The sequence below is a fragment of the Eucalyptus grandis genome, chromosome 1, assembly GCF_016545825.1.
Source record: "Eucalyptus grandis isolate ANBG69807.140 chromosome 1, ASM1654582v1, whole genome shotgun sequence".
Classification (NCBI taxonomy): domain Eukaryota; kingdom Viridiplantae; phylum Streptophyta; class Magnoliopsida; order Myrtales; family Myrtaceae; genus Eucalyptus; species Eucalyptus grandis.
The window spans coordinates 8,180,226-8,193,233 of record NC_052612.1 but is presented as its reverse complement, the minus strand read 5'-3'; the positions used below and the strand labels follow the sequence as shown (position 1 = coordinate 8,193,233).

At 41.9% G+C, this 13,008-nt stretch overlaps 2 protein-coding genes across 2 annotated transcripts; both read left to right on the top strand.

The window, feature by feature from the left end:
- Positions 1-4,757: 4,757 nt before the first annotated feature.
- Positions 4,758-7,590, top strand: LOC104436893. Its single transcript, XM_010049745.3, is given in 10 exon segments — positions 4,758-5,150; positions 5,263-5,393; positions 5,491-5,568; positions 5,708-5,752; positions 5,862-5,906; positions 6,048-6,076; positions 6,078-6,097; positions 6,795-6,891; positions 7,207-7,343; positions 7,346-7,590. Coding segments are annotated over 10 exon segments (933 nt in total). The 5' UTR covers positions 4,758-4,825; the 3' UTR covers positions 7,372-7,590.
- A 2,570-nt stretch (positions 7,591-10,160) lies between these two features.
- Positions 10,161-13,008, top strand: LOC104436881. Its single transcript, XM_010049733.3, has 4 exons — positions 10,161-10,526; positions 10,624-10,675; positions 10,758-10,825; positions 12,279-13,008. Exons 1-4 carry the CDS (start codon positions 10,377-10,379, stop codon positions 12,786-12,788), a joined length of 780 nt encoding a protein of 259 aa, XP_010048035.2. The 5' UTR covers positions 10,161-10,376; the 3' UTR covers positions 12,789-13,008.

The window sequence follows — 13,008 nt, the reverse complement described above, 5'->3', positions numbered from 1 at the left end:
CTTCTTCCCTTCATTGGAAGGGCCAACGAGGGTCACTAGGGCCTTGATAATGGTTGGCAAAGGTTGCAGCCCTCATCCAAATTTAGGCAAGGGTTTGCATGCGCTCTCCGGCCACAAGAGAAGCCAAATCCGATGCCCTTGTTGTTGCAAATGGTAGAAGAAAAGAGTTGAAACCCATATCTATTCTTGAAGTGGAAGATCAACGGTAAAATAGAATAGAAAGAAAACCAAAGTAAAGAGAGAGAGAAAAAAGTATAAAAAAAAGATCAAAAGAAATTACTCAAAATGACGTTATTTTAAGTAGAGGTGTTCCATGTTAATTCGTCGACCGCTACACGTGAGACAACCGGCAATTAACAATAACTAGACCGTCATGTCGGTAATTTTGGTTAGATGAATTATATTAGAAATTTTTTAAAAAGTCTAGTATTATATTGGTCAAATTTAAAAATTTAAAATTTAATTGGTATACTTGTAGCAAGTTTAATTTTTTTTATAGATAATTTCTACAATAAATTATCATAACAAGTAATGGTATAAAGTTTAAAAAAAAAAAGAAAAAAGAAAAAAAAAGAAGAGGAAGTAAAGGTATAAAGAAAATTTCAATCAAGAGCTCGAGATCTATCCTCGTACGGTTCGATCACCATCGGTATGGAGAAATCGCAAAGGACCGCCCGGCGCCCACGCATAGTTGCAGGCCATAACGTAACGACAAAGAAAGCGCAGGTAAACTACCCGACAGAAACAGCCGACGCACGTGGCGGAATGCTGATTGATTGAGGCTGTCCTTGAGCGGCGCGTCTACGGCAGGAGAGGGCGACAGCACCGGCACGAGAGTTGCCCCGCCGTCTCGAGGCTCGGGCCACCACCCTGCTTGCCCGCCCGAGGGACACGATCCTCACCGCAAGGAGATCTTAACATCTTCCTCCCAAAACTTTTTAGGAAAAAAACAGGAAAAGAAAAGGACCATTTGTTTTAATTTGAATTGCGTTCGCAAAAGAAGCAAAATTGGTGAAAAGATATACGTGATGGAATGTGTATAATATATGAACGGGGACAATGGCCGACCCAAAAATTTTAATTCGACGGGGGTGAGTTGGAGACTTTTGGTAAATTATAAATTTAAGGGGAGGGGTTGGGATATACATGGAAAGCATGATTTCATAATAGAACTTGTTATTGAAAAATTGAACAAGTAGAAACTTGTTTGATTTCGAATTCCAAAAATTACAAAACTTGTTTTGATGGATAAGTTTTGAGTTTTAAATAGATGAACTTAGAACTTGAAATAAGGCACTCTCATATGTGGCCATGTTGGTTCGAATGAGGCTACTTGCAATTGAAGATTAGACACTATTGGTATGGCAGGATACCTTCCTTGTCAGGATCTTGGCCTTGACATTGTCCATGGTGTTGAAGCTCTTGACCTCGAGAGTAATGGTCTTTCCGGTGAGGGTCTTGACAAATATCTACATCTCCAAGCCAAAAAACAAAAAAAAATTGAGCCTTCCTTTAAACTATCAGAATTGAGAAACCAAGAAAACATGAAGAATACGAAACCCTAACCCAAATTCAAAATTAATATGGATCGAGAAAAACCAGTTCACATACCGCAAAGAACAAAGAGGTCAAATGAGAAGTCTACCTTGAGAGAATATACCCATAGTCGGCGAGGCTAGCCTTGCTCATACCATCATGGTAGTGGGTTAGGGTTGTGACCCTCTTCCAAGGCTGGCAAGGGCCCAATGACTATCGTCGGGTCATAGTTAAAGAAAGGTAAAGAAAAGAAGAATAAGAAAAAAATTAACTAAAATTTTGAAAAAAAATGAAAATATTATTATAGATATTTCATGTCAACGTCGAAGTTGATGTCAGTAATTTTCATTTAAAATTAGTCAAATTGATCCAATTGAAAAAAAAAACGTAAATAGGTTTATAACTTAATTGATATTATTAAAAGATTCACAACTCATTTGACAAAAGTGCAATGTATTTTTAATTTTTAGGAAAAAAATTCTAGAAAAAATATTGGCTATAGCCATCTTACATTAACCATGGATTGTCGAAAGGGTCTCGCGTCTTTTAGAATATGTCCGGCAAACATCTCGCACAACGAAACATTAGGACGATCGAAACGACCCGGACATCCTTCGTAACATCTTATGGCAGTTTTTAAGAAACCGGGTCGTCGCCGAGTTTCACGCCGGACAAGTATCAAACGGGGCGAGGATCGTTGGGCCACGGTCAGTTATTAAATGGGCACGGATTGGGGTTGGTTGGGGGGGCATACCTCGTGCCCAGGCAAAAGGCTTGCCCATCCTTCAGTCCCGCTCGACCACACAACACAGGACATGAATCGAAAAATATATGGCTCGAGATTGAAGGAAGCGAGACAGAATTCCGAAGCCTAAGAAAATGTTGCATGTTTCGAGTTACTATGGAGTGGCCCCAGCCCAAACGATGTCGCCAAATTATTGAAATGAGGGAATATATTTTAAAAAGAAAACTGTAATCACCTTGGTGTCGGCTGTGGCACTAAGATGACCGACGTCCGTATTGGCAATATCAAGATAAAATTGGACGAAATGATGAAATTGACAAAAGACGTAAGACTAAGGGCCTGTTTGGTAACGTGCCAAATAGTGTTAGATTTTGATTTTTTGTTCCCAGAATCAGTTTGGGACGAGAATCGCATTTGGTAAAATTTTTGTTCCCGGAAACAATTTTGGACAAGATTTGAGAATAAAAAAAAATTTAATACTCCGTCCGAGAATCAGAAAAAGAATCAAAATGGTGAAACCCTCACTCTTCCTTTTCGTCATCCCGGTTGCCGTCCACCACCGCCCGCCACCATCCGCCGTCGCTTGTCACCGCGCCGTGTCCCAATCACCGGTTGCCAATCCACCGCCCGGTTGCCAAAGGCTCGCCGGCCCGGGGCAAGGTCCGGCGAGGCCCGGCCTCGTCGGTGGCTAGGCCGGTCTCGCCTAGCCACGGCGAGGCCGGCTACCATCGATGGGGCTGGGTGAGCCTCGCCCAGCTGCCGGTGAGGCTTGCCTAGCCACCGGCGAGGCTCACCCAGCTACCAGGGAGGCTCGGACGACGAAGGCCAACCTCGCCGAGGGTTGGTGACGCTCTGGTGAGCGTCGCCGGCCAAATGAAGAAGAAGAATAAGAATAGGAAAAAAGGAAAAAAAGTAAAAATTATTTAAATTTTATTTAAAAATAAATAAAAAAATTAATTTGGAAACGAATCAATTAACACGATATCAAACACAATTCTATTCCAGAATCAAAAAATTTTGACTGTTACCAAACGCGCTTTTTTACTCAAAATTAGTTTCCGGGAACAAAATAAAAAATAATCATTTCTAGTCAAAATCGCTCCCAGACAAGAATCGTTCAAACACACCATAAATTGGTATGGATGAAAGATTTATAGTTGAATTGATACAAATACATTAATTTTAAGACTTTTTTGATAATTTTTCCATCAAATTTATATTTCTATGTGTATTTATGTGTGGGTGAGTGTGTGTTAATTTTTGTATTTTTGAAGGATTTAATAAAATATTTTCATACCTACCCCGCTATGGCCACGTTGGTTCGGTGTTCCCCCTTCTTTCGGTAGAGGAGAGGTTCGAGTCATCGCGATCGCATTTGCACCACTTAAGTGCGGTCTTTGTGAGAGGTGAGTCTTCGTGCTAATGTCGCCTCAGGTTTATGTCGCCATGGGTCTTCGTGCTAGCGTCACTTCGAATTTACGTTGCCGGCTGTACAGTGGTTTTCGAGTAATAGAAAAAAAGAACAATATTTTCATATAATTTAAGAATTACATTGAAAATGTACCATATTACATATTTAACTAAAGTTCAAGGATCATATTAAATAAATTAAAAGTTCAAGAACTACATTATACATAGAGCCAAAATTTAGTGACATTTTATTTTTACGATGAATAAAAAGGAGAAAAAGGAACTACTTCAGATCGGTGCTTCGTCATTTTCTGTCTTTGACCCTGATGCGCTAGGAGAAGGCATCGCGAATCTGGCGGGGGATCCTTGCACAGGGTGGTCTAGTCCCCCACGGTTAACATTGCCCACATTTTACGTCCGTGAGCTGTTTCCAACCAGACGGAGCAGTTTAAGGACCTGCTCAGGTCCTACCCCTAGATGTTATACCATAAGAGTTTCATGCACGTGTTTTGGAAAGTTTGATCTGAGGCACAACTACCACTTATTTTGAGTGGTCTTGTCACCATGGCACCATTCGAATGCAAATTAGAATAATGTTAGAGTTATCATATCTCCGATATATAAGCAAAATCTACTCCAAAAAAAGAATCGAAATCCTTGAGATTGAGAGGTCCGATCGTCCACGAGCTTCTCCCTCCCCCCATCACTCATGCTTGCAACCATGAGAACTTGAGTTGTGAGCTTAGTTGACAACTCAATCAATAAGTTAAAACATGACTACCAGTCACTTAAGTCAGAACATGATTACTAAATAATTAACTAATGAAAAATACTTTCATTGTTGATAATAATTTATGTCAATCATATTAAAAAATGATAAAAATAGTTTCATTCCATTTATTTGTATAAGTATTGCTTTTAGTAAAATATTTTTAAATAATTCATTTTCATAAATTTAAAAACATTATTAACGCCCAAATAGAGTTTTTTGGGAAAAAAAAGGACGGTTTTACCTTTTTGGGTATTTTGGTAAAATAGCCAAAAGTCTCTATGCATTGCAATGTCATCGCGCCAATCCGATTCTCTCGTTCCGCCACTCACTTGGAGGAGCGCCGCCGCCGCCGCCGCCGCCGGATGAGCGCCGCCGATTGTTCTCTCGCGGCGTTCCATCCAATTCACCGCCCGCTCTCCCGTCGTCCGGCGTTCTCCTCCGCCCCCAATCTCCTCCGTCCGCCTCCACCGCCATCTCCTCGGCCGCGCTCGCCCCTCCTCCGCCGCTCAAGGCGCGCCGACAGCCGCGGCATCCTCCGCCGGGCGTCTCCGATCACCATGTCCTCTCCCGGCGCGGACCGGCTCCCGCTCGAGCTGACCGAGCTCAACGACGAGCCCGATTTCGAGAAGCTCCTCGCTCCCGGCGGCGGCCGCATCTCCATCTGCGGCTTCGGTTCTCTTCTCTCCGGTACGTGACAGCGTCCGCCCGAGTCGTTCTATGGACGTGCGGATCGAAAGGTAGAATCTTGCGCGGGTTGTTCCGTGATTCGCTAACGCGCGATCGCGGATTTTGTGGTCAGAGCGGAGCGCGAGGAGTACGTTTCCCGACCTGGTGGACTTTCGCGTGGCGAGATTGGACGGATTCCGGCGCGTTTTCGCCCACGCCGCTCCGATCTTCTTCGAGCGCGGCATCGCCAAGCCCGAAACCAAGGTCTCGATCTGTAGATTGCGTGAATTTTGAGCGAGTGCAATGACATAATCTGCATTGGTTGAAGGGTGTTTTTGATCGGCTATTGGGATTGCTGCAGGAGATCTCCAGCCTCAGCGTGGAGCCGTGTGATGGCGAGACTCTCGTGGTTACCGTCTTCGAGATCGAAAAATCCGAGGTATGCCAGACACAGAGAGAGAGAGAGAGAGAGAGAGAGAGCATCATCGAATTAGTATCGGGTTCTGAGATTGTTGCAATTCAGCTAGTATTTTACATTGATATTAACTGATTTAGTCTGTTTGCTTGATGAAGTAAAGATACCAGCTTTCATCAGGAGAGAGCTCGAGTTCCGATTTCTCGCCGTGAGTTGCTACCGAGTCGCTTCCAATGGACTCATTTGCTTGACTTTCCCTGCTCCCGTTTAGATATTCTGCTTCTCCTGTTATTGAAGAAGAAGTTTTCTTCCTGTAGGTCAGGCCTCAGACACTTGATGGCAAGCCCTTTGAGAATCTAGCGGTATGTGAATTTCGTCTTTTCGGGACTGTTGGAATGACTGCTACTTGGTATCTTGAATTCACCGTACTTTTATGCCATTGGGTAGTCTGTTGTTTCACTAATAGAATTATGGACCTGATTCATATGGTGAAAAATTTCCAGGTGCTTTGTGCTCGTTATAGTGATGAGGAATTTTCGAATCAGATGCAGAGGTATTTATTCTACCGGGTCTTATTTTTCTTGCACTATTTTCTCGATCAATACAAAGTGTTTGCAGGATGTGTAGTTAATATGAACAAATAATCTGACAGGAAGATTCATTTCCAACTGATTTGTGATATCTCCTTGAAATTTCTAAATGTTGAGAACGAGAATTGGACGCTCTATGACCTCCTCCATTTGATACATTATAATGCATTCCATATAGCAGAGGCTAATTTTCATACGTTTGCATCAGTTGAAATCGGTTGCTTGAAATCTATTAACCGAAACAGTTGCTTAAAAGCTTATGAGGTTTGGAGACAATGTATCAACAATCTACAAGCTTGTAGTAAACCTTATGTTTGCTTAAATATTTCCTTGTGTGATGGTAGACAGATCGATCCTCATTCACATCACTAAAATACCTCTGCTTTACTGCTCTGGCTGTAATTTTCTTATGGATGCAAGTTCTGTGCAGTTAGAGGGCTAAATGATTCAAGTAACCCTCTCTGATCATGACACATCACTCAGAGGATTTCAAGGGTTAAACTTGGTTATAGTTGCTTGTTTATCAATCAATCACCAATTTCTTTCCAAGTGTTGTGTCGTGATCTTGAGGGGTGAATTGAGTCAAGTTCCCATCCCTCTCCCAAAGTCGAGAGAATCAAACCCTTGTCTTATTTATTGCTGGTGTGTATTTTTGTGCAGGAAGCAAGGAGATCTATTTTCAACATTATGGACGTTACAATATTGACAAGATATGGCGGGATGACATTTTACCTTGCCGCGTCTATCTTAGGCACTGGTAAGTGCTTTGAGACTACTGAGAGATTACTTGCAGCGCCTGATTGCCAGTAGATGCAGACAGGGAGCAACTGCAACCTGGTGTTTAGATATCCTATTCATGTTTGCATCATTGTCTTAGTTTCTGTGTCTTGGTATCGAAAATCTTCCTTATCTTGGAAATTCTCTACTTAAGAAAGAAACGATGGATTAGTAGTTGATCCAGCCTCTAATTATGTCAATATGATGCACAGCAACTTTTGCCAATGCTTTCAAAATAATGCCAACCAAAATTTAGCTGGTGATTTTTTTACTGATGCTGCTATTGAACATGTAGTGTCTTGGCTGCAAAGAATCTGGGTGATGTCGCCTATGACAATTTTCTGGATCACACATACCTGGCTGACCGTCAGACAACGATCAGAAAGTATTTGGGAACGACAGGGTTGGGCATCATGGAAGAGGAGCCTCCAGAATCCTGAGAACCCGTTATGGTGGCTAAAGTCACCGGTGATGCTTCTGCAAAAGTTATTCTTGATTTGGACCTTGTGGTGTTCATCCTCCCACAATTTCAAGAAGCCTAAAGAAAGTGATTCTGTATAATATTGAATCATTTCTTCTCGTGTTTTTTGATCGACTTCATTAGGCAATCAGCTGAAATCTGGTTGTAAAGCTTTTCACAAGATGCGTTTTGGCAGCTCTGCTTCTCATATAAAACACACATGCGCGGGCTCGTAGATGCAGAGAAACAGGAAAAGAGAGACGCTGGGCTTGATAAACAGTGACTTTTAAGGTGAAGGGTGCCAATTCCTCTGCTTCTGTGTGCCTGATTCTGAGTTGATACCCTCGCAAACACTCTTCTTGGCAGACACAAAGTAAAGAAGAAGGATCAACCAAACTCTCCATCCTTTCATGGCCAAAAATAATCTCCATTCTATTACTTCAGTTGAGAATTCTTCTACCCACACCGATGCGAATTCCTGAGACAGCTATATTCCAACAATAGGTACACATGAATGCAAAGTTGAGTAATTTGAAATTGACATGGCTCGACTCTCGAACACCCTTTTCTCCAGGTTTCAAACTTTTGTCACATCAATAAGACTTCGAGTCATTGTAAGGACGAAGTGAGTACTCCTACTCCTACATCTTTGAACTGACGTATTGTGATCAAGCTGATGCATTCCAGAAAGGAAGATGTGCATGGAGCCCAGGAATTTTGACAGTGCAACCCCATATCAGTTTAAAGGACTTGTGAGTCACCAGAAATTCAAGATTGGCTTTGGCCCAAGGCTTGAAAATGCGAGCCTCCCAATTGAGCATTGTGTTGGGAGCTCCAACAGCTCAACATGACTTCAACCATTAAGGTCAACGAATTGAGGACCTCTATGCTCATTGGAATCTGTCCCTCTCTATATAAGGCCAAAATCTTCTCGTGGCCCTATAATTATTGAGCTGATAAAAGACCTATACACTAGACAAGGATTGAGAAATCATAGGCAAAACCTTTGAATATGATAATCTTGGGGGTCTGTCTGAGCTCTGGTTTATTATCATCAGTTTGAAATCTCTAGCTACCTAAATTTCAAAAGCATGTGCACAAGATGGCAGCAGTACATTGGGGTGCCAAACAAAAGCAAGGGCTTCTTGCTTAATATCTAGCACAACTAAAAAGTGTTTTCCGTTTCTTTTTAGCAATAATTTTGAAACCCTGGATGAATCGATGTATTAATATCTGTATAAAGCGAAATCTTTGAGTGTTTCGAATTAAAAAAAGGGGGAGAGGATGGGGCTCAAAGTGTGTGAGCTGTAAGAATTAGATTAAGTAAAAAAGTAAAAGGTAAAAGTCACTTCGGTAATGCGAAAAAATCTCTTGAGTATTCACGTTTTTCTGAATCTCTAAATTTGATGGGGTAATAGATTTAAGAAAATATGTTTCAAGTGAAAGGAAAGGGAAGTGTAAAATTCAAAGCAAAAGAAAACAAGATTCCTTGGGTCCAATGATGTCTCGAGCTTCAGATACTACAAATTGGTCCTTTTCTCCATCCTCGATGATTTTTCGTTTCCGGGGTCTCATCTTATCCCTTCCAAAATATAAACAAAAACAAATAAGAGATAAACTATTAAAATATATATTTGAAGGAAATTAAAAAAAGGACAAGTTTACAAGGTCAAAAGGAAAAATAAAAGGAGGGTCTAATTGGACCCAGCCTTTGCAGGTCCTATGAACCTACATGTTCTGTTTTGCTTTATATCTTTTAGATTCGTTTATTTTTCCTTAATTTTGGCCTACCTTGTCACATGTCTAACAAGTTCATTTGAAAATTTCATCTTTCCATTGTGGGTCTCCCCAACTTGTATTTATACTCATATAAGGACCCAAAAAGTCACCCTTCATTATTGAAACTCTATTCCATTCGAATATTCAAGACTCGATACACGAGCCAAGCTCAATCTAATTTATTTTTCGAATTTCGATCCAATTTAAGGTCGTGAATCATTTTACAAATTTGAGTCCAATTTCGCAACATATCTCTCACATATCTAAGCTTGATTTGGCTTCGATTCATTTTGATTATCAGAATTACATCTCGGTCTAGGATTCACAAGCCGGGCATGAGCATATGAAATTTGTTTGTATTTCTAAGGTTAAGGTTGAGTGCGGCGCTCCATAAATTCATGTGAAAAAACTTGCCTATATATTCAATATTTGTACCTTACCGCTAAGAATAGTTAAAAGGTTGTGTCCTTTGGTCCCATGTCGGACTTCCTCATCAATGCTTCATGAAACCACATTGATGGTGAACCAATTTGATGCACTAAACATATATTAACCGAAATGTTTTGAATACTCATTTTCGATAAATAAATCTCGAATTTATACATTACATTTTATCGATTCGTGAGGCCAAGATGGGTCCACTAAAACGCAAATTCCTCTAATAACTCAACCTCGACCAAGCTCTACCGATCCCGACTAGCGAATGCGGAGAAAGAGCAAAAATCACGAAATTTTCATGTTCGAATTTTTCGGAGTTTCCAAAGAATGCAAAGCTTACCTAATTATGAGCAAAACGCAAAGAAACACTGAGGGACGGTTTTGAATTTTCAAAAGAAAAAAAAACCACAAGATTCATTAATTAGCTCGAAACCTTGAATGGAAGCGAAACGGAAGGGGCCAAAAATCTTCCCAATCGCCACCTCTGAGCAAGCCACGTGGCACGATTAACGCTAATCTCTCCCTCTTAAACATGTGAAAATTCCTCACTTTCAAAAATCCCAATTCCCTTTTCTCCTTCCTTCCTCTCTTTTAACCGCTCCACGGCACCTTGTATTCCCTCATCTTCTTCTTCTCCAAACCTTCCTCCCAAGAACACATCAACACCACCAAACCCACCATCGAAAATGCATCAGCTCATCACGCCCCCGCTTTCAGTCAATCTCTTTTCACCCGTTTAACCATTACCATTCATTCCTTCATTCTTCTCCTCCGCCTTTCAATTCCCGATGGACAAGTTGGAGGGGCACAAGACCATGGCCGACGCCGCCAAGTCCCGGCTGGTGGCCGACATTTGCTCCGTCTCCGGCCACGCAATCCCATGCTCCCACATGGCGGGCCGTGGACCGCCCTGCATCGACTGGTATCGCCTCCTCGGAGTACGTTTTTTCCTCCGCAAAAAGCATTGATCTTTCCGGGTCCAGATAAGTCCTATCTCACTCTTCGGTTTGTCTTTTTCACGGGGGGGCGCGTTAGGTGGAAGAAAATGCAGAGCTGGATACCATTCGGAAACAGTACCACAAGCTAGGTGAGTTCCGGTTGAGATGGATTCGAAATGCGTACGGCTTGTGCACGCATTGTGATCATATTTCTCCCGTTATTTTCTGCAGCGTTGCAGCTTCATCCAGATAAGAATTGCCATCCGAAAGCCGAGTGCGCGTTCAAGCTCGTCTCGGAGGTAAGAGACGTTTCGCCGATGACTCTCTTTTACGGTTCAGCGATTCTTGAATTGTTGCAGCAGCAACTGTTTTTTCCGCTCGAATGCAGAATGAATAGTTTCGTTTAGCAGAATTTGCTTTGCTTGTCGTGCTTTTTTTCTGGAGGGGCTACCGAAATACTGACACCGACAAAGGGTCTGAGTCCCGAAACGAGTTGGGCAGCGTGCTTGATTTGACATTGTTAGCTAAGCAGCTTGGCTCCTTCCCCGACGGGATGGGATCCTACATAATCGATTGCAACCTTGACAACTTTTCTGGCTTGTAGTTGTAGTAGCAGTTCATCTAATTTTCTTTTTTTAATTAAGGAATTACCTAATGGGCCGTGACTTTTCTTTGTCGTAGGTATATGTCCTCACTCCCGTAGTAGTTCGTAAAATATCATTTCGAAGCTTTTTTTTTTTAGAGGCGCAATTTCCCTTCGGTGGTGGTCGTAAGTTCTCTGGAGTCTATGATTAGTAAAATAATGATCTACCCACATAAATAGCAATTTTTTTTTTAAAGTTATTGTTACTAAAATAACTAATTAGAATTTCTTGTTTCATAAAGTTTGGCAGCATATGCCTCGGTGACTTTTATTCATTCATCGTAACTTCTTTAATCAAATTTAAATTCAATCGATTTTATGTTCGTGACTGACTTTATCCTTAACTTTCTTCTAACGTCGGTAAGTGACAATAGAAAACCCATTTTGCAAAGCAGAGAAAATTCACATAAACCTCTCTTTATCTTTTGTCCCGTTTTTTTTATATTTCAACTTAGGACACATGCATAAAATCTGAACACCTATTCAGTTTGCTTCTAATTGTTAAAAAGAAAGAAAAAATAGTGAATCGTGTCACGGTTTTATCAGAGCAGGGCATCTGGACACAATCAACAGATGCATGACCTTCTACCCATTTGCTTGAAGATGTAGAATTTGAACCTTGTTCCTTGAACTATACTAAAAGGACTCAGACGCATTTCTCAGCGTCTTGGTTTCCTCGTGACCATGATGATGGCATGGAGAGAGAGCGACATTGAATTAAGACAGCCAGAGTTTTGGTCTTAAAAATTTTCACATGTCGACCAACAGACATCTGCATATAGTTATTTAAGTTAGGTGTCATCACATTTATGATCACCCTTGAAAAGAATTCCAACTTCACCTCAGACAGAAATGGTGTCACAGTGCTCAGGGCAGGGCTCACTTCAATTCAACTTCACTACCTCTCATGAAAAGAGCGCAAAAAGGTCGTTAAAACTGACCCAAAGAGGCTGCTCGAGCTGGGAGGGTGCCCATCTTCCTCACTCAATGCTTAAGTTCAACTTGTGCAGTGATTAGTCGAGTGTTCGAAAAGTCCCGAGCACTTCATTGCTAAGGTGGGACAGCAAGCAATGAACTAAATATGCGATTTTTTTCTTTTGTGGGGTCAGGCGTATTCATGTCTATCTGATGATGCAAAGAGGAAAGCCTTCGACCTGGATAGGTGGAGGAACCTGTGCTGGGACTGCCAGAGAGTCCCGCCTCCGAGCTCCGATTCTTTGAAGCCCGTGGATGGATGGAGACCCCAGAGAATTTTCCCCGGATTCAAGGACATCAGAGAGAGGTTCAGAGAGGAAGCCAGAGTGATAGAGAGATGCCTGAGAGCCGCCGCGGCGCTGAAGCAACGAACCATCAACATTTCATCGAACACCGCGTGCGCAAGCAAGACCCACCTCGGCAGCGCCCACAAGGAGAGCCCCATCTTCGACCCATCGCTTTATAAGGCTGATGGGTACCCTCATTTGAGGACCAGGACGTGCAAGATGTCGGACAACTTTCGGTGCTCTAGCCACAGAGAGAGAAGCAAGAGCGGGGAGTTTGGTTCTCCAATCTTCATGGGCAAGAAAGCATCAGCAGAGAAGGGGATGAGCAGCAGCAGATCAGTTTGTCTCCGTTCTTGAACGCCAAAAAGGAATTTGCTCCCATCTTCTTCTTCAATTTTCCAAAGGGTGTTTGTCAGATCAGGCTAAAGATTCAATGGCGCTGATACAAGAAAATTGCTGATAGATTTCTGCATCGGTTGAGCTGGGCTCTGTTGTAAAGCCCAACTTATAAGTCCACTTTTCAGAGGCCATTATTTTAACTTATGTCTATTGGGTTTTATCAACCTATCTATACAAA